This window comes from Phoxinus phoxinus (assembly GCF_949152265.1).
Source record: "Phoxinus phoxinus genome assembly, chromosome: 17".
In the NCBI taxonomy this organism is placed as follows: domain Eukaryota; kingdom Metazoa; phylum Chordata; class Actinopteri; order Cypriniformes; family Leuciscidae; genus Phoxinus; species Phoxinus phoxinus.
Genome location: NC_136892.1, coordinates 29569672 through 29593387, shown reverse-complemented (window position 1 = coordinate 29593387; position 23716 = coordinate 29569672). Strand labels below are relative to the sequence as shown.

General features: G+C 37.3%; 1 protein-coding gene across 2 annotated transcripts; it reads right to left on the bottom strand.

The window, feature by feature from the left end:
* Positions 1–273: 273 nt before the first annotated feature.
* ark2ca (arkadia (RNF111) C-terminal like ring finger ubiquitin ligase 2Ca) lies at positions 274–17115 on the bottom strand. Of its 2 annotated transcripts, none has more exons than XM_079585347.1 (8): positions 16886–17115; positions 7114–7312; positions 6875–7000; positions 6602–6728; positions 5803–5907; positions 5592–5687; positions 5409–5512; positions 274–4036 (listed from the first exon to the last, which is right to left on the bottom strand). In XM_079585347.1, exons 1-8 carry the CDS (start codon positions 16944–16946, stop codon positions 3919–3921), a joined length of 936 nt encoding a protein of 311 aa, XP_079441473.1. In that variant the 5' UTR covers positions 16947–17115; the 3' UTR covers positions 274–3918. The 2 variants fall into 2 exon arrangements, with proteins under 2 accessions (XP_079441473.1, XP_079441474.1); XM_079585348.1 differs by lacking the exon at positions 16886–17115 and adding an exon at positions 8702–8873 and having other exon boundaries at positions 276–4036.
* Between the last annotated feature and the right edge of the window lie 6601 nt (positions 17116–23716).

The window sequence follows — 23716 nt, the reverse complement described above, 5'->3', positions numbered from 1 at the left end:
ATGAATGTAGTGTACATTAAAATGTTAATTTTGTTTGTATTTAAAGTGTGCATATATTGTCTCCATAAGCATTCAAAAGGCCCTCTACTGTTAAGATGGGTGAACTGCTCCCTCAATACATTGACCAAATTACAATCCTACTAAATAAAATATAAAATATCCTATACCAGCTTCAACCAACATGCTTTCACCAGCCAGAAACAATGTGAAAAAGCTGGATTTTCCAATTGACAATGAAATTATATAGAAAGTGCAAGACACAAAACAGCCATTTAAGCATTTCAACAGTTTTTATTACAAAATGAGCACATACAAAAAGGATAATGTACAAGCTTTGAAATTAAACAAAATGAAAACAAAACGAAACCAAAAACATTTTAGCAAAGCCACTTTTAAATTCATCATTAGTAGTAGTAATAAATAAGGTACAAAAATTCCACCAAAAGAGATTTCTAACATTTTACACAGACTTTTTTTTTTTACTCAACCAGTTACGTACTAGCAGTCACACCAGCAGGAGGCGCTATTGCTTTAATATGAATGATAAATAGTCTATATTCTGCTAGAAAATCCGCTAGTGAAAAAACACCCACAGCACGCGGCACCCCTGTCACTGGCACTTTTAGGACAACATTATTATTAATGTCTCTCTTTTTTTTTGTTGGTTTTGTTTTGTTTTTCAAATGCAAGCAGCAGCAAAAAAAATCAATCCTCTAATATCATTAGTAGAACATCTGCACTAGTTTTTATTTTCTCTATGTAGCTGTATATTTCTATTTAGTCATGTATATATTCAAACCTGAGAAAAACATGCATTTTAAATCTGTTGTGCTTTATCATACTCTGTTAGTCCTGACCCTGCCATGAGACAGGGAGAAAGAGAGAGAGAGAGAGAGAGAGAAAGAAAGAGTAAGACAGGCAAAATAAACTATGAAGAGAGGTTTCACATGTCCTGGAGACTGACTGACAATATCAGAGATAAAGATTGAGAGTAAAACAGAAATAGGCACAAGGAATGAGAGATTGAGAGAAAGACATGGGCTTGTTTCAAAACCTAGTGAGCCTCCCTACCTAGGCCAGACAACACCATATGCACACTGCCTAGGCGATGGCTGTTGACCAGGATCTAAAAATCACATGCATGCTTAATAGGGAAGACAATCCCAGAATGCATTGCGACAATCTCGGCCACAATAAATGGTGGAGAATGCGGGCAAAATCAGAAATATAATTAATTTTAGTACCCAAATGCATTGATAAAAACAATTCCATGTAATTAACAATGGACTATTTCCACCAATATTTGTGCATGCTATATATGTTTATGCATATCGCTTTGCTAGCTTAGCAATATGCTAATATAAAACACTATTGTGTGTCGTGTGTTTGTAGCTGCATATGTAGCGTTTCAAAACAGTCACTTATTAGGTTAGTATGCTGCCTTAGAAGGTAATTTCCTATGTAGGGAAGCTCACTAGATTTTGACCACACCCTTAGATGTAAACATTAGCAATTTAAGACTCTTCAAGACAGAAAAATCATGAGAAAGGAGAAGGATGTAAACATTAACAAGAATAAAACTGTTAAACACTAGCCAACTATAGACACAAATATGAGACGAGAGAGGTAAAGTTCATGTAAACATTAACAATGTAAGAAAGACTTACAGAGAGAGAGGAGGAGAAAGATTGTTGCAAAGGTCGCCAGAGTGGTTAAAATGATGCCAGTGAGAGGGTGGCCTTGGAAAACTAAGAGTGCAAACAGGACAGCGAATCAAAACCCATAATACTCCCACTCCGCTGCCGTGTCTGACCAATCAGCAAGCGGAATGTCAGTAAGGTCACAGCACCAAAGGGAGAAACACACACGAACACGACCAACCGCATGCGAAGCATTCCCGCAAACCAACTCAAACATGAGGTAAGAGTTTTAATCATTTTGTGTTATTTCTAAATAAATAAAATATGATTCCATTGCAAAAAATGAAACTATACAAAATTAAATACGCACCCACAATATCTACAGTTAGTAATAAATTATGATTGTTAAATACTTAAGGCATTTCAACGGACATAACCCTGTGTAAACGATCAACACGAGCCATCATCCACCAATCAGCACACAGAACACTGGGGGGGAGGAGCCGACGCTCAGGGGAAAATGCAGCTAATTGGCTGAAACAAATATACTTTTTTATTTTTTGAAGTTAGACCCATTGCCTTTTTAGGTCAAATTAGCATATTAAGCCAAATTAAACCAGAAGTTAAAAAAAATAATGCATATAAAAAGAATATAATTGTAAGTTGTTTAAATTCTGCTTCAAAAAAAGAAGAAAAAAAGAAGTGCAAGGCCAGAAACGTACACGTTGCCAGCATGCTTCCCTTTTTTAATGTGCATTTTTTGCAAATTTCAGTGCTCAAGTGTGCGACGTTGTTCAAACGTCTGCACCATTATACCAGATGTGCTATTGTTCACGTTGCTAGCTGTAAACATGTTAACAGTTTCGCTAATTTTAACTTCCTCAGCAAGATTCTCTGGCATTTTGACCTGAAACGGAAAACTAATAATAGCAGAAAACTGTTACAGCGTGTGTATGTTTCGGGCCTAGGTGGGGCAAATACGAAAAACCCCTGGTTCGTCCTTCTCGACCCGCTTGTGTGCTGTTGGCGGATGGTCCTCTATCACACGACATTCTACATTGTAGTTCTAGCAATACAGCATAGCATCCAGCATAGCAACCACGAAGGGAAACCTGTCACACAAGAACATGGTTGGACACGCACAAGCCCCGCCTCCCTCCAAACACTGCATGTTTTAAATACCAATAATAAATACAGTAACCATGGCAGCGCAGCACCAGAGTGAGGCCGGGCACTTCAGCTATGCTCACATGTGCTTTTTTCAGTAGGCATTTAGGGTCAAAGGTCATGGCAGGGTCTCTCTCGCGCACACTCACACGCTCGCTACATGAGTCTGATAATGTTACAGATCGTCACAGCTTAAAGGAGCTAATACACATTCATGCATTCTCACACACACACACACACACACACACACACACACACACACACACACACTTCCAGGTGTACCTTGAAACAACAACCCAAGCACAGATGCATGCAACTACTACTGCGCCTATCTACACGAATCCACCAATCACGACATTCTCCGCCTACTTTGTTGTTTTTTTTGTGTGTAAGACAACAGCCCTCCTCCTGCTGTCTCAGAAATGAGTTGCTTTTGTGTTTTTCGTTGAGCATGTGTTCTTTTTTTGGCTTCTTTACATGCACCGCTGTGCACCGCTAACTCAATGACCCATGAAAATATAAACACACATACGATACACACGCACCAAAATGGTGAACAAGCGTACATACATACGCACACACGCAAGCCGAAGTAGCTCCAGTATGTAAGACTAAAGCAGTATTGCAGATCAGAAATACAGTGGACACACACACACACACACTCCAGCAGCTAGATTTGACAGTGTCTTATCCGCTTCATTGTGTATATATTATAATTAGTGTGTAAGTGTGTGTGTGTGTATTGTATGCAAGCTGAGGGTCTTTAGTAAAGTTCATGGCTTAAGGAATTGCACAAATACACACACATGCTACGGACACACACCATTTCCCTACGGACAGAATCACTCCTTGCGACAGACCCTTTAGTAAGTTCTACCAGCGTGTGTGTGTGTGTGAGTGTGTGTAGTGTCAGTTATTGTCATTGGCTCAGTAAAGCATGTGAGTGTGTGTTTAGTGTGTGTTGGATGGCTCATACACGTGTGTAGGTAATATACAGTGTGTGTGTGTGTGTGTGTGTGGATGGAAATGTCTGTATATAGACATATCTGTGGATGTATAGGAGCGAAAGAGAGCATGTGTGTGTGTGAGTTATTTGTTAATGTGTGTTATTTCAGCTCTCGGGGGTGAGCTGTGTTTGGATGTCCACTCTGCAGATTGGACACTTCCTACTGGTGGCCAACCACTGATCCACACACCCCTGATGGAAAAGATGCATACAGGGTAACCTCCTGAAAGAGAAGTAGAGAGAGAGATTAGCCAACTTATTCTTTGTTTTTGTATATAAATGGTTTATTAAGATGTGTAAAGTTAAAGGAACACGCTGACTTTTTAGGACTTTAGCGTATTCACCGTATCCCCCACAGTTAGATAAGTCCATACATACCCTTCTCATCTCCGTGCGTGCCGTAACTCTGTCTGACGCACTCACCGCTAGCCTAGCTTAGCACAAAGACTGGAGGTAAACGGCTCCAGCTAGCATACTGCTTCTAATAAGTGACAAAATAACGCCAACATTTTCCTATTTACATGTTGTGATTTCTATAGTCACAGCGTGTACAAATAACAAGGTCACATGAGACACAGCCATCTTCTAACCGTATAAATACTGGGAACTATACTCTCAGAAGGTGAAGCTATACAAATCACAACATGTAAATAGGAACATTTTGGCGTTATTTTGTCACTTATTGGGAGCAGTAAGCTAGCTGGAGCCATTTACCTCCAGTCTTTGTGCTAAGCTAGGCTAGCGGTGGGTGCGTCAGACAGAGTTACGGCACGCACGGAGATGAGAAGGGTATGTATGGACTTATCTAACTCTGGGGGATACGGTGAATAAGCTTAAGTCCCAAAAAGTCGCCGTGTTTTTTTAAGCCCAAAGTATACTTCGTTTTTTTAACGTGGTTTTAGTGACAAACGCACACAGCAAAATTACAAAACCTGAAAATTTTAAAATAAAAGCCTATTCAAAATATGAATAAATACTATAGTAGTAGTATATACATACTAAAATAAAACTTTTTTTTTGTAGTATTTATAATGTAGTACTGAGATTTGCTAACTTTTTTTGTCAGCTCTGAGTGACCCAAGTTAATATTTTTAATCATTTAACAAAACATTTACATTAAATAATGTAAATAATGTAATGTGCATTAAATTGATCAAAAGTTACAGTAAAGACATTTATAATGTTACAAAAATGTATTTCAAATAAATGCTGTTATTTTGAACTTCCTATTTATCAAATAATCCTAACAAATGTACCACAGTTTTTCACAAAAATATGAAGCGGTACATCTGTTTTTAACATGAATAATCAGAAATGTTTCTTGAGCATCAAATCATCATATCAGAATGATTTCTGAAGGATCATGTGACTAAAGACTGGAGTAATGATGCTGAAAATACAGATTTGATCACAGGAATAAATTACATTTTAAAACAGTAATATTGTGAAATATTAAAATGTAAACTGTTTTTGCTGTATTTTGGATCAAATAAATGCAGGGTTGGTGACTTCTTATCAAAAACACTAAAACAATCTTATCAACCCCAAGCTTTTGAACTGTAGTGTGTGTATAGTGCTTCTGTATTATATACTACCTGACATCTTCTCCATCCTCCAGCATGGAGAGGCAGATGGTGCATTTCTCATCCACATCAGACTCTTCCTCACTCTCATATAACTTCAGATCCAGCGGCTTCCGCTACACACACACACAAGCATGTTAGCAGCTGAAAACTCTGTGCTTGGCATGAATATAAAAAATAAAACTATATATAAACCTTCTTGTATTTGTGTGGGAAGGTGAATCTCTCGATGGTGGTCTGCACGGCCCCTCGGCTGACGCTTCCCAATCGGTCCTCTAACTGCAACAGCTCCTACACACAATCACACACTCAGTGTTAAGTGGAGCAAAGCATAAATGTGTGTGTGTGTGTGTGTGTGTCTGTGTGTGTGTGTGTGTGTGTTAGTATTCATCTGTTTGTGTGTTACCTCATAACTCTCCCGAACTGCAGAAGAGTGTCTGCTGGGACTCAAGCTCTGCAGCGCCAGCAGGTGGAGCTGTGGATATGGATAATTCCTTATCTCATGAACAACCTACAAAAAACAAAAAAACATGCATGACTAAAACACATCTCTCTACATCTCTGTGCTCCTTGTTTGAGGGCCACATTCAACACTTTAATATATATATATATATATATATATATATATATATATATATATATATATATATATATAAGGGCTGTCAAAAGATTAATCGTGATTAATCGCATCCAAAATAAAAGTTTGTTTACACATAATATATGTGTGTGTACTGTGTAGAATTATTATGTATAAATACACACACATTCATGTATATATTTAAGGAATAATTGCATTTATATACTGTATATACATTTAATTTATATTATATATAAATATTTTATATATAAATATAACCATTTTTTCTTAAATATAAACATGATTGTGTGTGTTTATATATATATATATATAAATAATGATACGTGAATTACGTAAATATGTGTATAGTGTGTACACACAGACACACATATATGTATGTGAATATGTGTATAGTGTGCACACACACACATATATGTATGTAAATATGTGTATAGTGTACACACACACACACGCATGTAAAAATGTGTATAGTGTGTACACACACACAGACACATATGTATGTAAACGTGTATAGTGTGTACACACACACACGTATGTAAATGTGTATAGTGTGTACACACACATATACATGCATATATATAGACAGATATGTTGCTTAGACACTCACCACCTGGGTGGAGGAGGTGTTCCTGGGGAGGTGGTGCATTCTGGGAGAGGCCAGGTAATGCTGGTAGGGTTGAGGAATCTGCTGCAGAGGATACTGATGTGGCACACCTGCGTCCACACTCAGATCCCTATAAACACACATGCACATGTTCAGTTTATTACGAGTCATTTAAAAACATTCAATCAGCAGTGTATTTCTTCTTTTTTAATCACAAAGATAATTCCTAACGCTCTAGGAAAGTAAGTTTACTGCTGCATTGTATGCAGATCTCACCAGTCGGTGCCTTCCGCCAGGTATCTGGGCTGCTGTGGGATTGGCTGTGGGACGTGGAGGGGCGGAGCATATTCATATCCTGGGCGTAACCGATGCGTGTTCAGCGGGACTCGCTCCTGTGTGCGTCTGAAGAGCGACATGATCTTTTATTTAACAATTGCTTTGTGTGTTTCTCCTTATCATGTCTTTCATCTTAAATTTTTTTTAAGTGTCCAAATACGTTTAGGTGTGCTTTTTACCTGCGCTGCAGTAGCTGTTGCTGGATGAGGTATTGCTGCTGTAAGGCCTGAGGTAGGAAAGGGGGCGGGACTTCCTGGAATGGGGGCGGGGCCAGGTGAGGGGGCGGGAACTCAGCAGGCAGAGGCGTTGCTGAAGCAGCCAGGTGAAAATGCCGGCAGGAGGTAGCATGACTATGCTGGTGCCGGCTAAAATGTGCTCCTGTACAGGAAAACCAATCACAAAATAGAGAGTCCACACAACCGATCAGAGATATGTGAAAAACAAAAAACAAAGGCTATGTTCAGAATAGCATAATGTGTGCAATATGCAAAATTACTCCAAGATACACTAATAATTGGATGCCATTTACTGAACATGAGGTTATGTGACACTCATTACTGTATATAGCTTTTTAAAAATGTTTATCATTGCTGTGAAAAGTTTTTAGCCTTATTCGTGAAACAGAAGCAAAATTATTTATAAATTCATTCAAACATTTTTAAAGACAGTTTGCAGTGTACAGTATTCAGTAAATAGTACACTACTATTCCTTTCTGAACATAGCCAGTGAGAAAGACACATGTACTTCATTTTTTATTTAACATTGTACCAATAACTTGATGTAGCTAAAATAGCACATTCTATAGCTATTTTTTAGCTGATGGTTTTAGCATCAATAATAATGAAAATAATAAAATTAAAATAATAATCATAACAAAAAAAAGTCATTGTTAATGCAGAAAAACTGTCATCATTTGGTATTAACATCAATAGCATTAAAATAATAAAGTTAAATAAAAATGAAATATACAGTTGTTACTACAGAAAAAACTGTTATAAATTGGTAATAGCATCTATAATTAAAATAAGTAAAATACTAACTAAATAAAAATAAAATACAGCTATTGTTACTGAAAAGCTGTCATAATTTGGTATTAGCATCAAAATAATTAAAATGATAAATATAAATAAATAATAAAATAAAACTTAGTTACTACAGAATTTTTTTTAAGAGTTACTGTTACCATAGAAAAAAATAATAATTTGGTGTAAGCATCAATAAAATAAAATAATAAATACAAATAAAATAGTTAGTTACTACAGAAAAAAAGCATAATTTGGCATTAAATAAAATAACAAAACAAAGATAAATAATCAAATACAATGTTATAAATAAGAATTAACATCAATACAAATTTACATAACTAAAATAACAGTAAAATAAATAACTCAATAATAAACTACAGAAAAGATCACCTAAATATAAATTAGGTAAATAATATTTAAATATAAATTGATTATTTGATAACAAAAATGTTAAAACTTAAGTGTCTTATTTCATGTTCAAGTAATTTCAAAAATAAAACTACACAAATAGGCTACATTAAATAATTCTAATAGCTTCTTACACATTGTTGAGATACCATATTAATTATGAATGTGCAGTAGTAATAATGTCTGGAGTAACTATGGCAATTTGGTAGAGTGTGTTACCATGGTAAATGTTTGCGTTAAGTGATGATGTGTAATATCTCATCTTATCAGCAGGACATGAAGCAGAAGCCAGAGGCCGTTCTGGTGGATGTCCTGCATTAGAGAATATATTACCTGTTCTTTATTTAACTGAAGCCAGGTGCCGATTCTTACGCCCGCGTTACTGCAGGGAGAACTCGTTCTTTATCTGGATTACCGCGGATCTAACTGATCCCATTCCCTCGGGATTAGCAGCGCTTTTTTTTTTTTTTTTCCTCTCTCGAGGGGAAATATACCGGAGCTAACTGCGTCAGGACTGGAGATCTGCTTCGACAGAAGATCTATTGGGCCTAATAATGACAGGCGTTTATGAGCTGATTCAGCAGTCAAACGGATTCAGTGACGGACATAACACAGACAGATGGGGGGTGGGGGGGTCAGGGACACACGGGCGGAGGGGGAGGGAATGATGGGATTGGAGGAGGGGGAAGGGAAGGAGAGAGAAGTGGAGGGGGAGGGAAAGAGGAGGAGTGTTTGACAGCTGCTCCTCAAAGATCTATTTCAGCCGCTCAGCTGTCACACACACACACACACACACACTAAATAACTTAACTGCTTACAACGGGAAACCTGCTCGTGAAAACCTTTATAGATTGATATTATTAAACAGAGCTTTGTGACACTTCATTTTGGTTGGTCGTGTGTGTAATTTTGCTGCTGATTTGCCTCGCAAGAAACGCTGTAAACATGTTGTGCTGCTTCATTCAATTTTTTGATGAATAGAAAGTTCAAAAGAACAGCATTTATTTGAAATGGACATTAATGTTGCAAAAGTTGTCCATGTTCACCTTCTTCGGTCAATGTAACGCGTCCTTGCTGAATGAAAGTGACCTTACACTTATGAACTGGTGGAAATACACGCATGCATTCATATATAGCCTAGCTGTGCTTGTTCTTTCTTCTCACACAGGCTAATAAATAAAACATCCAAAATTAATATTTCAAATGCATTCATCTATATGTTTTATATGGCAAAATAAACTCTTTTAGGGTGATTTTTGTGATAATGACTAGCTGGCTAAAGATCACTCCTTGCATATGGTCTGTTGAATATGTTAAAACTGAAGTGTCTTATTTCATGTTCAAATAATTTCCCATATCCCATCTCAATATGCAGAAGATGACTGTAACCCGATCACCCCTCTTCTGAGTACTGAAGTGTGTTACGGTCACAGGACTGCATGTGAAGTATGTACAACAGGACTGCATGTGTTGGTCGGGTATTCAGATCTGCGTTTGCATACTGTAGAATGAACCGAGTAAGGGCCGGTTCACACACAATGCGTTTTTCCATTCCCCTGTGCTACTTTTCCATTGTTTTTCAATGCAAACGCGCTAGATGGACGTCTTTACCCTTGCGCTCGCGTTGTCAATGCCATGGCTGTGCCTGAAATCGCCCACTATACCCCTGAATACGACACTATTTGATGAAACAGCCATTTGTAGTGGTGTCTAAAACCATAGTGGACGTTGAGTGCACTCATTCAATCCCACAATGCACCACAATAACGAGTGTACAGCTGATGTACACTCTCAACAGCTAGAGAATACCCATAATGCACTGTGATAGTAGCACCGAATGATTCCTGCATCTGATCAGAAGATGGCGCCCACATGTGAATCATTATCTATATCTATTTTCCAGATCGCTGGTCCAATGTGGCTACAGCGTAATATCATACAGGTATTCATTCATTTTTAATTGAGTTTAATTAAGGTTTATACATGCTAGTTTCCATGTCGGAGTTCAAAATAAATACTTTCATTACTACGGGAGCTGCCAGTTTCAAATGATTATTGAACAGCAAGCACAAACTATACAAAAGCAGCAAGTGTCCGAATTCACTTGTTTTCATTCAACTTTATTACTGGAGTAATGTAGGGAATAGTGAATGAGGGGGTGATTTCGAACACAGCTTGACGACCGTCTAGCACGTTTACATTGAAAAACAATGGAAAAGTAGCGAAGTGGAATGGAAAAAGGCATTCTGTGTGAACGGTCCCAACACTATTGGTAAAGATTCCCAAGATGTCATTGCAAGAAAAGGACAAATCTAACCTCTGGCTTAAAGGGACAGTTCACCCAAAAATGAACAATCGGTCATCATTAGCTATAGGTTTCCATTGAAAGTTGCGTGCAAAATTGGAATATCACATAAATAATTCGCGAATAAAGCAGCGTTACCATCCCATGTTTTCAACAGAACAAAAAAAAAAAAAAAAAAAAAACCTTCTCTGTGAAATTTTTACAAAATATATGTAAAAAAAAAAAAAAAAAAAAAGGAAGTTGCTGCAATCGGGGAGGAAACTATGGCTCTTTTTCCCTACGTTATCATAAATGACTCCGAGCGTGCAGACGAAACGCTGCCATGTTGTCTTGTGTTCAGATGTCTGTAGTGTTTGGAAACGCAATCATGTGACACTTAATTAAGCCAAATCATTCTGATGACAGACTTTGGTTCAGGCGTTTCAGAATAACTAAACCAACATTTGAGATGTTTTGCGATGCAATTGGTCCACTGGTTAATCCAGTTATCCAATTACAGCTCCTGTTGAGGCAAAGTCACGTGTGTATTTATGTTGCGCGGTGAGGGATTTGTTCGGTAAATGTGTCTTCTTATCGGATAAAAAAAATTAATTGAGCATAAAGTTATTCACCCATTTAGAATTTATGCACATTTTTGAGTTTTTATGAGTTTTTTTTTTTAATGTGATGCACCAAAATGCACATAAAAATTGGTGGAAGGAAACACATTTACTCATGCGGTTCCAAACCTGTAAAACTTACATGAGATATTTTGAAGAACATTGAAGTACAAACAACATTATAAAAAAAAAAAAAAAAGGGGTGTACATTTTTGGGTGAACAACATCCCTAAATCACTCGTTTATTTTTCCTGAGGAGAATACGAGGACAAAAATTGTGTTGTAAAAGGTCACAGGAAAGATTTTCTTCCCTGGAAACAGAAACACAGTTGCACTTGGAGGAGGAGATGGATTTTTCCGAGTGCAAAAGTGCAGAAACTCTTGATATAGAATTGTTATTGTCTCATTTCACGCCGCCTTTGGAGAACAGAACAGAGGAGAAACCAGTGATTTTCTCAGCGGGAAATATTCCCCGGGGCTCCAGAGATTCAAGCAAAACTCTTAGATCAGCAGAAACGTATGGAGAGAGCGGTTCACGCGCTCTGAATTATAATGATCTTTTCCCTCTGCTTCCCTCAGAAACCCAGGCAAAAATATTGATCAGTGAATAATTGTTGCGATGTACTCGCCGGGCCGGGATATTGTACATAATTCCCTAATAAACCACGGACCTCTCTTCTATCCGAGATTCTGATGTTTATCGAGTGAAAACTCTCTGACCTCCATCGTTAGAAACAAAGGTCATGTCCTGAAGGTCATGGAGCAGAACTCTATGAATGAGTTTGTTAAGATTAAAGATGTTCAGATGTATTTTATACTTCCCTTATGGCCTGACCCTTCACCTCTAACACTTTATCTGAGGATCCTTTTAACTAATTGCTAATCTGTCTTTATTCAGACCTCCATTTCAGCATGTCGAGTTTTCTCTGCAGTTTTTATAAAATGGATTGATTCTCTATATAATGTCGGGTTCAGACTACTAATCCGATTTCGGCACGATCCGCTTGATCCGTAGATGACAATGGCCATCAGGATTGCAAGAATCAATCGTTTTATCTTCCCTGACTCTTGTATCGATCACAAAGTTTCGAAACATTTTATTTTCATAATCCGATGTAAACTACTGTTCAAATGTTTGGGGTCGGATAGATTATTTAAATGTTAAAAAAAATATTTTCTGCTCACCAAGGCTGCATTTATTTGATCAAAAATACAGTAAAAACAGGAATATTGCGAAATATTAGAACCGTTTTCTATTTTAAAATGTAATTTATTCCGGTGAGTTTTCAGCATCATTACATAATTTCTTCAGTGTCACATGATCCTTCAGAAATCATTCTAATATTCCAGGATTCTTTGAATAGAAAGTTTTAAAAAAGCAGCATTTGAAATAGAAAACTTGTGTGACATTATAAATGTCTTTACTGTCACTTCTGATCAATTTAATGCATCCTTGCTGAATAAAAGTATTAATTTCTTTCATTTAAAAAATAATAATAATCGTACCATCCACAAACCTTTGAACGGGAGTAATCAATGCAAAGAAAAATAAGTCCTCAGGATTTGTTTTTGTTTTATCCACCAGGAACTGACCCGAGTTCATGTGTTGTATTGATTTTCACTCAAAACCCGTTTCTGCGGAAGACAAAATGAGAACGAGGAGGAGATACACTAACGCAGGAGGTCAGAGAGTGAAATGCAGATGGGATGTGTGTGACTTGAAGTGACTATTTTGCCTCCATATTTTGTGAGTGCACATTCCCATGATTCACTCTGGCAAGTGGGAGGAGCTGAGAGATGGCTCGAGGGAGGGGCCAAAGAGGCCGTAGAGTGGAGTGGGGGGGGGGGGGGGGGGTAACGACACATGGAAATCAGCAGAGAGCACACTGAGGGTTAGGGGAAAATCTACAGTCTTTATTGGAAATTATTAGTATGAGTGGAATTGTGTGATCATAATAATAATAATAATAATTCCATGCAAATAAAGAGCGAAGGCAAGGCCCAACCATGCTCCATAAAGTTAACATAACAGAAGCAGCATCCAATGGGTAGATGTGTATGCTACAACACGTCAGTACAGCAGGACATGTCTACACAAAGATACATTGGAGTTTGCTGTTCAATGTTCCAAAACAAAGAAACAATCAAAATCAAGAGGAAAATAATAAACATGGTCATGCATTACAGCCTAGTACAGGAACAGAAGGCAGAGAACCACAACCAAAGAAATAGAGACATTTCGATACTAGGAGGACTTCTACAGTGCAGTTCTAGTGATCCCTGTAAAGTGGATGACATTGGCGCTCGCACAGCGCTAGGAGCGCCGCTCGGTAGCGCTAGGCTAATGCTGGCGCTGCAGCATGGGGGAAATCAAATGAATGAGGGGCGGTTTGAGTGCTGGTCGGGTGTCATGTGCCAGTCAAGCGCAGAAAACTAACACTTAGCTACTCGTTTCTTCCGAGTACTCATTTTATTACTTCCAAACAGAAGACGGCTGTTTATAACAAAATATGCAATTTAGGTTGTCTTTAACATTGCCATATGAATTCTGCACGTGCATCTCTTTTTAAGAAAGGGACATTATGCTGGTCTTGAAATCGCGGCATTTCCGTTACTCTTTAGAGATCAATTAGTGTTTAATTGCTTTGAAAATAATACCGCATCAAGTGTACATCATGCGCCAGAGAAACAAGCACGCAGCCATCTTTAAAACGTTGTGTTTGGACTTCCGGTATTGCGGTAGCGCTGTATATTTCTATAGCATCGCTGTTAAAGAGTAATTACGCTGGTAAACTTGGTTTATTTATTGTAAAGTTAACAAGTTATCATGAGCTTTGTAATGTTTGAAGCGGATGTCACTCATTCTCATGTCGTTCCATAGCCATATAGTAATTTTATTTCATTTCTGAATCTGTGCTTTCCATTAGAGATTACCACAAACATCATTAATGCATGACTTAGCCATACGTTTTGTGTGCGGATCATACAGATTCAGCTTCATACAAGAACCAACTGCGTTTTTGGACATTAAAACCATTGAACGCACATGAGATTTCAGAGTCTCAGTGGAGAAAATAAAGAAATTGATAACTTACATTTTACTCATAAGACGTCAGAAGACTTGAAATATAGTGCACGAGTCATTTAAATCAAGATTGTTATGAACTAAAGCAATTAAAAACATTTTTGTTATTTGCAAAAGCTTCAATAAAATATCAAAGTTTGTCACTACATGTACTTACCATAGTAATAACAGCATTTATTAATATATCCATTAATATCACTCAGTACTTATGTACAATGTGACTACGTCACCTTAAAATAAAGTGTAAACAATAAATATTAGATGAAAAATGAAACTTAAATTAGAAATGTTGCATTTACAACTATATGAAATTAAGTTGAAGCACTAAAATAGCTAACTAGAAATAAAACTAATCTAAATATAGATTCAACCTAAATAAAAACAAATGAAAATATTTCAGCTTTTGTTTTAACTGGTTAAATTGTGTAATTTCGTGACTTGAATATGAATAATGCTAAAATAAAACTGGTTTAAACTACCATTATGGTGTTTTTGGATCCTTAAACGTCTACTTTTGTTTTGCACTAAGCAAATAACAGCATAGCGGTTTGGAACGACATGCAGGTAAATAATGACGGAAACTATTCCTTCAAGGAAGATGGTATAGATTTATTTGGATTAAATAATTAATTGTTCGCCCCAGGAGGCAAAGGGTCACCGAGTGCGATGTTATCGACACGAACTGTACATGAATAATTAGAAAATAAAACGAAATAAACACGTCGAGCTTCTCTAGGCAAGTCCAAATCTCGAGGCAAATCCCACCGGCACAGCACACCCTCCCAAAAAGACGAGACAGAGACAAGTGTTTAGGGGTCGATCAAGCCCGGCTATGATCGAGTGAGAGGCCAATGCATCCACTTGACAGAAATTTACAGCAAAAATGTTGGTCTATCCACACTGAGAATGGGACAAATCACAATGACAGTCGTAAAAAAGCTAAATGCTACAATGAGTTGTTATTTTCGTCAAAGCAACAATGACCATTTAAAAATAAGAAGACAAGAGGATTCTTCTAGAGAAGAGAGAGTGTTATTCTGCAGTCGGTTACACAGGAGGATATAAACTGGATGAGTGAGAGTTTGTTTGTAATGTCGTCTTCAGATGGAAAGAGAGGGAATGAGAAGAGGGAGTCACAACACAGCTAGATGCAGGGCAGGCAGAGGCTATAGCACAGCAGCGGCGGGTGATCGTTAGATACACAATGGAAGGGAACAGAGCTCTGAAAAAATGCGGTATGTAGAATCAGCCCCCAGACTATGGAACAAGGAAAAAAATAGAAACAAATACAAGCACAATCAATGAAACCATCGGTGCTAGGGCACGGCTACAAAATGCACCTTATTATTATTATTATTATTGCACACATACATTGATGCATTTGTTTTTCTGCTGGTGTAAAATGCATACACTACTGTATTAGTTAATTACACACATTTTATACACAGATCTGATGCACCTCATATTTTACAATTGTACATTGATGGCAACAATATACTACTATATTTAATTGCACACTTTATGTATGAATGCATCTTTTTCTGCTGGTGCATTAAGGTTATAAAATGCATAACATAGTAGGCTAGTATTTGCAGGTTAAATATAAATGCATCTTCTTCGGTTGGTGCAGCATTATGGAATTCAAAAGCTGCCAAAATATGGCGCAAATTGTGTTTTTCTACTATTTATATCATTTAAGTGCACAGATACTGTATATGATGCACCTTTTTTCCAGTCCAGACATGGCTGGCTAAGGTGGGATTTAAGATTCAGACGGGTTTTTTTTTCTTCTTCTCTCCATTAAAGCAGAATTAAACACGCAATGCAAGCTGCAAATGATGATTATATATTAAAACGATCCGAAGCCAATTTGTCATGCATTCATCCTGTAAAAGCTTAAATTAGGAGCAGGTTCAGCTGAGGGTATGTTGTGCCACTGCAGCTGCCCATCAGTACACTGACTGCTGAAGCCATGTTTAATTATTCATAAACAAAACCGCACACGGCGGAACGGATGTGAGGGAATTTAACGCAACGCAACGCGTTATGTCCACTGCAACGAACTAAAACGCTGCTAAACGCTACAAACGCGCTACTTTGTTGATTATAATATGTAGGATCGTTGAATCGACAGCTTCGTTGACTGTACCAAGCGTTTGACGCGCCCCAATAGGGTGCTGTTCGCAAAAACAAACACATGAATACGCATACACGCGCGTAGTTTATTCCTATATTAAACGCATTATGCTGTCTGACACAAAGGATGACGCTTAGGAAGGTTGTACGCGTTGTCCAAATTGTGACCTGATCAATATTTATCCAGCAAATCAGAACACAGTGAATATCTAGAATATAAAATATGATGCATTCTCTTTAATGTTACCCCACTGAGCAAATCGCTTCGTATTTGTGTTGCAAAATACGCGACGCTCCGGCAGGCCAGCAGCCTTTGATCACGTCCGCGCGACCCTCGCGCGCTCATTAAAATCAGACGAGGGTGCGTGCGACAGTAAATAAGACGCAATTACCTCTACTTCTGACGGAACCGAAGACGGGAAGAACCAGATATCCGACGTGCACTAACACCATCCTGGCTCCTTTGTTGCTGTGCTGCCCATGGACACCTTCGCCTTCCAATACGAGACCATTCAAAATGCAGCCCAGACGCCAGCTGCCCGCACACAAAGAGAACGGCAGCCAATCAGCGAGCACGGCGCTGCTTCCTGTGGCTCCGGCTCATCCAATCAGAGCGCTCGGCACGGCGGCGAGTCTTTTGTGAATTAGCTGTAGGGGGTTTTGACATCATCAGAGTGGACGCGGCGGAAACGCTCAGCTACCAAAACGCGTCAGGATTTGTAAACTATGACGTCAGCGTGTAAATAGTATACTGGGATGTTGGGATAGAGATACAATTAATTAAAAACGGCTGTTCAAAAATAGTCACGGTTATGTGATCGGACCATTTTTCGGTTAAAGGAATAATCCAGGTTAATTTAAAAATAAAAATTCTGTCATCATTTACTCACCCTCAAGTTGTTTCAAAGCTGTATGAATTCTGCTGAACACAAAAGTAAGAAGATATTTGGAAGAATGTCGGTAACCAGACAGTTGATGAACCCCATTGACTTCTTCCATAGTAGAAAATAAATAAATAAATACTGTCAACTATTACTGGTTATCGACATTCTTCAAAATATCTTCTTTTTTGTTCAGTAGAAGAAAGAAACTCATACATGATGACACAAATTTACATTTGAAGTGAACTAGCCTATTGCTCTTGTACCTATGGTGGCATGCTGGTCATTAACATTAAACAAACAAACAAACAAACACTGTTGGGCTTAATAGGAATAATAGTGTTACTATACAGAATGGACATGATTGTTATCTGTCTTGAAAAACTCAAGGGAGTGACAGGGGTTAAGAGGAAAAGTTTAGAAAAAAACTAATAATTTTTTTTCCGATTAATTGCATCAAACAAGTTTGAGATATTGTGTGTGTTGTTTAAACTATCAGGTAATAAACACAAAGACATTTGGGTAATCTGAATGGTCTGTTGGGCAACTGTTGTACAGCTTTTGTTACACTTTCAGATGTGAGGTTTGTACAGCACACATAGACCAACACAAACATGATCAACCTGTTATTTTTTTTTGTATTCTTATAAATCTCATTTGAAAGAGCGCAAGAGACTCACAGACAGACAGGGCCTGTTGGCCAGAAAGGGGTTTGGTTGCATTGAAAGACTATACACTCCATATGTCAGTCCTTACCCGTCCTGAACCCCTTCCCCCAAACACACACACACACACACACACACACACACACACACACACACACACACACACACACACACACACACACACACACACGGGTCTGAGCTGTGATTATCTCTGCTCCTTCTGTTCATACTCCTCACACCACAACCCCTGTAAAGACCCCCGCCCTCTCTCCGTTCCTCCAATTATAAAGTAACACATCTTATTCAACATCAATTGCTTGTTATAAAGAATCCCTTACGGTCACTGTCCTCATATTTTACTTGACTTCTTACCTTACTTGACCTAATAATACACTACAAGAGGCTAAATGTACGAATTTTCATGTATTAATCACTTTTTGTATTGCCGATGTGTGAACGGCATGTCACGAAATTTAAAAAACGAGATCTTCCTCAACGTCGTCTATGAAAGCCTGTAGAGTAGACTGATTTTTTTTTTGTGTGTGTGTGTGTGAAGGACTCGGGCCGGTTGTTTACACACGCTCCCGAGATCCTCTTTTATACAATATTATATAGGCCTAATATTTATTATAGGATAATTCTGCCATTCTGTCCTGTAATGTCAGTGCGTCATGCAAAGAATAGGGAATAATTCAAACTAGTCTCACATAGCCGGACCTATAGTTTCAAACATATTTTTTACACAAACTATCATAACAGTGTAATTTTAATGACCTCACCTGTTGACATATCCACATCGCTTGCTTTATCAGAAGCTTTCTTAACTTCTGACTTCTCACCGCTGTCCTTTTTGCTGTATTTTCAACTAAAATTGAAGCATCACAACGGTTTTCAACATTGATAATAATCAGAAATGTTTCTTGAGCATCAAATCATCATATTATAATGATTTCTGAAGGATCATGTGACACTGAAGACTGGAGTAATGATGCTGAAAATACAGATTTGATCACAGGAATACATTACATTTGACTACATATAAAACTATATATACTGTAATTATTACAGTAGAAAATAGTTATTTTAAATTGTAATAAAATCACAATATTACAGTTTTCACTGCATTTCTGATCAAATAAATGCATAAACATTGAAAACATCTTACCGATATATCTATATTTAAAGGTTTTAGGGCTAAGACAGTTATATTGACTGGATTAAGTCTCTTCTAATGTCTTGGCTATAAATAGCAGAACTGAATTCACAGCACAAAACTTTTTTTTCTGCTGTAAAGCCAGCAGACTGAGACATTAGCATACAGCTGCGGGCGTCCGTGTGAGAGGAATCCCTATTTCTTTGTCATTAGGGATGAACAGACCCTCTTGTGGCAGCTGCCTAGCTGTGACCCCCAGAGGTCAGAGGTCACAGGCTGCTTTCCCACACTGGAGTCGGTTTTAGATATAACTTTGTTAACTCATTCTAATAAATAAAAACACACACGCACAATGTTACTCTTTAAATATCTCTATTTATTTATCTTAAAATAGTTTCATTTTATTCTACATAAATGTTAAAAGGAAGAAAGACTTGCGGAAGCAAAAAATATTAACACTCTTTTGCTATTCATTTAAAATACTGTCGAAAATGAAACGAACCAAAAACAGAGTAGCACAATTCAATAAAGGGAAAGTGTTTTTCAAACGCAGTGGAAATCTACTGAACATCCCATACGTGGCTTACGTGGAGTTCAGCCACATCGGACCGTCCCTCTGTCCTCAGGATTATTGCTGTTTTAGGACGCTTAGATCTGTGTTAAACTACAACACACTCCGGCAGCAAACACACGACAAATGATCACGAGACAAAACGCAGGAGAGATGGCGTCATAACGGAGGCGCTAGAACTGAAATCTGAAACGTAACATTTAAAAGTGCTGAACTAAAGAGCCGGATATGCTGGTGTGTGTGTGTGTGTGTGTGGGAGAGAACATTTCACAATGGCAAAGGAATATGCCAAATGTCATATTTTACTCATCTACATGTGGTTCCAGACCCGTATGATTCATCCGTGGAAGACAAAAGGAAAGTTTTTTGTAGAAGAATCACAATTTTGTTTTCCTTACAATGAAAGTCATTGGGGGACAGATGCGGTTGAGCTCCAAAAACACCAAGTTTTCTATTTGAATATGTTAAAATGTAATGTATTCCTGTGATCAAAGCTGAATTTTGAGCATCATTACTCCAGTCTTCAGTGTCACATGATCCTTCAGAAATCATTCTAATATGATGATTTGATGCACAACAAGCACATCTGATTATTATCAATTTTGAGAATAGTTGTGCTGCTTCTTATTTTATAAATAATATATAAATGCCCGTTCTTATCAATTTAACACGTCCTTGCTGAGAAAAGAAAAAAATCTGGGTTGTTTTAACCCAATTTTGGGTTAAATTTGGACAAACCCAGCCGTTGGGTTACATTTTTTATAATGCATTTTTAATCCAATGTTTGGGTTTGTCCATATTTGACCCACAATTGGGTTAAAACAACCCAGCATTTTTGACCCCAAACTTCTGAATGGTATATAGGCCTGTTCTTCATATAAAGCTATTGTATGTCTTCAGAAGATTTGATATATAGTGCACAAGTAGTGCTTTTTTTGGTCACTTTTGGACATGGACAGCATCCGTCCCCCGCTGACTTGGTAAAGAGCAGAGGAAACATTCTGCTAATCATATTTTGTGTCCCAGAGAAGTCAGTCAAACGGGTGCAGAACGCCACGAGAGTTCGTAACTGATCCTTTTTTTTCTTAATTCAGAGTAAACTATCCCTTTAAAGCATCCGCTCCACGTGCATCTCGTTCATCCTGGAGGGTGTAGGAACATCTCTGTGCTCTTCGCTATCACAGGAAGAGAAGATATAACACAATCTGGGTATCGCAGTGTCCACAGTCACTGGTGACAGATGTGCCCACTTTTAACTCTCCTTCACAAAAGCAGCTGAACACGAGACAGCAGCTGGGATCCAGCAACTGCCTTCACTTTTGAAGCCAGAGAAAACTAAGTCAGAGAGTTTGAAAGGGAATTTGCATGGAGGGATGCATCTTAAAGGAACAGTTCAATCTAAAATTAAATATGTAATATGCAGAATGTTCACGCAGCTCTTCCAAACAAAGCAAATGAGACGGATCAATACATAAAAAATAAATAAAAAAAAGGTGTAGAATTTTCACTCAAAATTTGCTTGTAAATTTCAAACAATTGCAAGACATTGAATTGAAAATTAACGTGAAATTTTGTAGTATTTTAGGAAACACTTTATTCAAGGTGACGTAGTTACACGTCACTACATGTACTTACTATACTAATAACAGTGAATTATGCATAATTACTACCGTAAACCAAACCCTAACCGTAACTATAGCAAGTACATGAATTTATTAATATTACTCCGTACTTATTTGAGTAAGTAAAACGTAACTACGTCACCATAAAATAAAGGGTTACACTAATTTAAGGTGAGCGTGTTACAGTGTAATTATACATTTAGGTACAGAGTAATAATCATTAACTACATGTACTGTAAATAGTTAGTTATGGTTTGGTTTAGTTACTTGTAATTATGCATAATTTACTGTAATTAATTGCTATAGTAAGTACATGTAACAGACACTGTAAAATAAAGTGTTACCAAATAAAATGTAACCATATTTTTTGGTAAAAAACGTACTCCAATTACCTTAGTTTTATTTACACCTTTGAAAAATATTTTTTCTCAGTGTAGCGCACAAGTCATGCATATATTTTAATAGTGCTTTATATGATAATAATCATATGCTTCAGAAAACTACATTTATGTTGGTTTTCGACAGCGTCTATCTCCGTTCACTTTCACCGTATGAAAAAAAGAGCTGCGTAACATTGTACCAAACATCTTTTTCACAGAATAAAACTAATTTTAAACGACATGAGAGCAAGTCAACAATTATAATTTTTAGGTGAACTATCCTTTTTAAATTCCTCTGCTACTATCTGTTTTCCGGCTCTGGAACTACATTTTCCCTTTCTCAGTTATTCACCTCACGTGATTGACAGAGGCAAAGGTCCAATCAAACTCTTAGAGGGGCGGGTCACAGTTTAAGGCGGGGCTAAGAGAGCCAAAATGGCCACCAGCATGGCTTCAAAACCTGCCTCTGAAATGTCGATACACAAGCTGAAAGAAGCAGAATAATTCACATTCAGGTAGTGAGTGCTCCTCACACACAGTGGTCTGACAAGTAACAATCGTGAGGAAGAGAAACAAAAGGAAACATTTGATGTTATACAGACTGAATATATTGCCAAGACTCAAACTTAAATCAACAGCGCACCCATAAATGTATGTTTGTCGTCATTAAATCACCCTAATGTTAGTCTAAAGCTACATAACTTTCTTCTGAGGAACATAAAAGGAGATGTTTTGAAAAATGTTCACACTGCTCTTTTACAAATCATAATCATTGTCCAATAAAGCATAATAAAAGTGGTCCATATGACTTGTGTGCTGCATATGGACCACTTTTAAGCAGCTCTGCTGTCAGATTTGCTTCATTTTATGAAAACGATCAGCATAAATATTCTTCAAATCACCTTTTGTGTTACAAGGCAGAAAGAAAGTCATATGGTTTTAAAAAAGACATGAGGGTGGATACATGACTGTTTTCATTTATAGGGCGAACTATCCCTTTAATATGCAGTTTTGGAGATGCATATTCATATTGCTCTTCGAACAAATGATTCATATATGTAACATCAAGTAAAACACAGCAAATATCAATAAATAGTTTCAGTGGTGTCTGGGATATCGTGATGCAACCATAGAAACATGTATATAAAACTAAGTTGTGGTTAAATTGCTTAAAAAGTCTATATGCAAATTAGACCCCATTTAGAAAACAAAACCTAGTATTTTTTTTTCTCATCACACACTGATTGTGTTCACAAGTGTAAACACTACCAGTCAAAAGTTAGATTTTTTTAAATGTTTTTGAAAGAAATCTCTTCTGCTCAGGTTTATTTGATCAAACATACAGTGAAAACTGTAATTTTAGTGAAATATTACAATTAAAAAAAAATTCTATTTGAATAAATTGCAAAATGTAATTTATATCTGTGATCAAAGCTGAATTTTCAGCATAATTACTCCAGTCTTTAATATCTCTGATATGCTAATTTGGTAGAGTATTTCCACCAAAATATTACATAGCAAAAACTATTTCCAACATTGATAATGCAAAATGTGTCTTGCAGCAAATCATATTAGAATGATTTCTGAAGGATCATGTGACACCGAAGACTGGAGTAATGATGCTAAAAATTCAGCTTTGATCACATAAAATTACATTTTACTATACATTCACATAAACAGTTATTTTAAATTGTAATATTTCACAATATTACTGTTTACTATATTTTTGATCAAATAACTTGGTGAGCAGAAGAGACTTTATATAAAAAAATTGTAATGATTCAAAACTTTTGACCAGTAGAGCGTTTGAATAAGTTCCATTGGCATAATAAAAGCGAGGGCCTGTTTCTATGACAATGCGAGATGTACGTAACAAACATGCTCTGAAAAACTATAATGTTCAGGATACACACACGCACGCACGCACGCAAACGTATTGTGATAGCAGTAT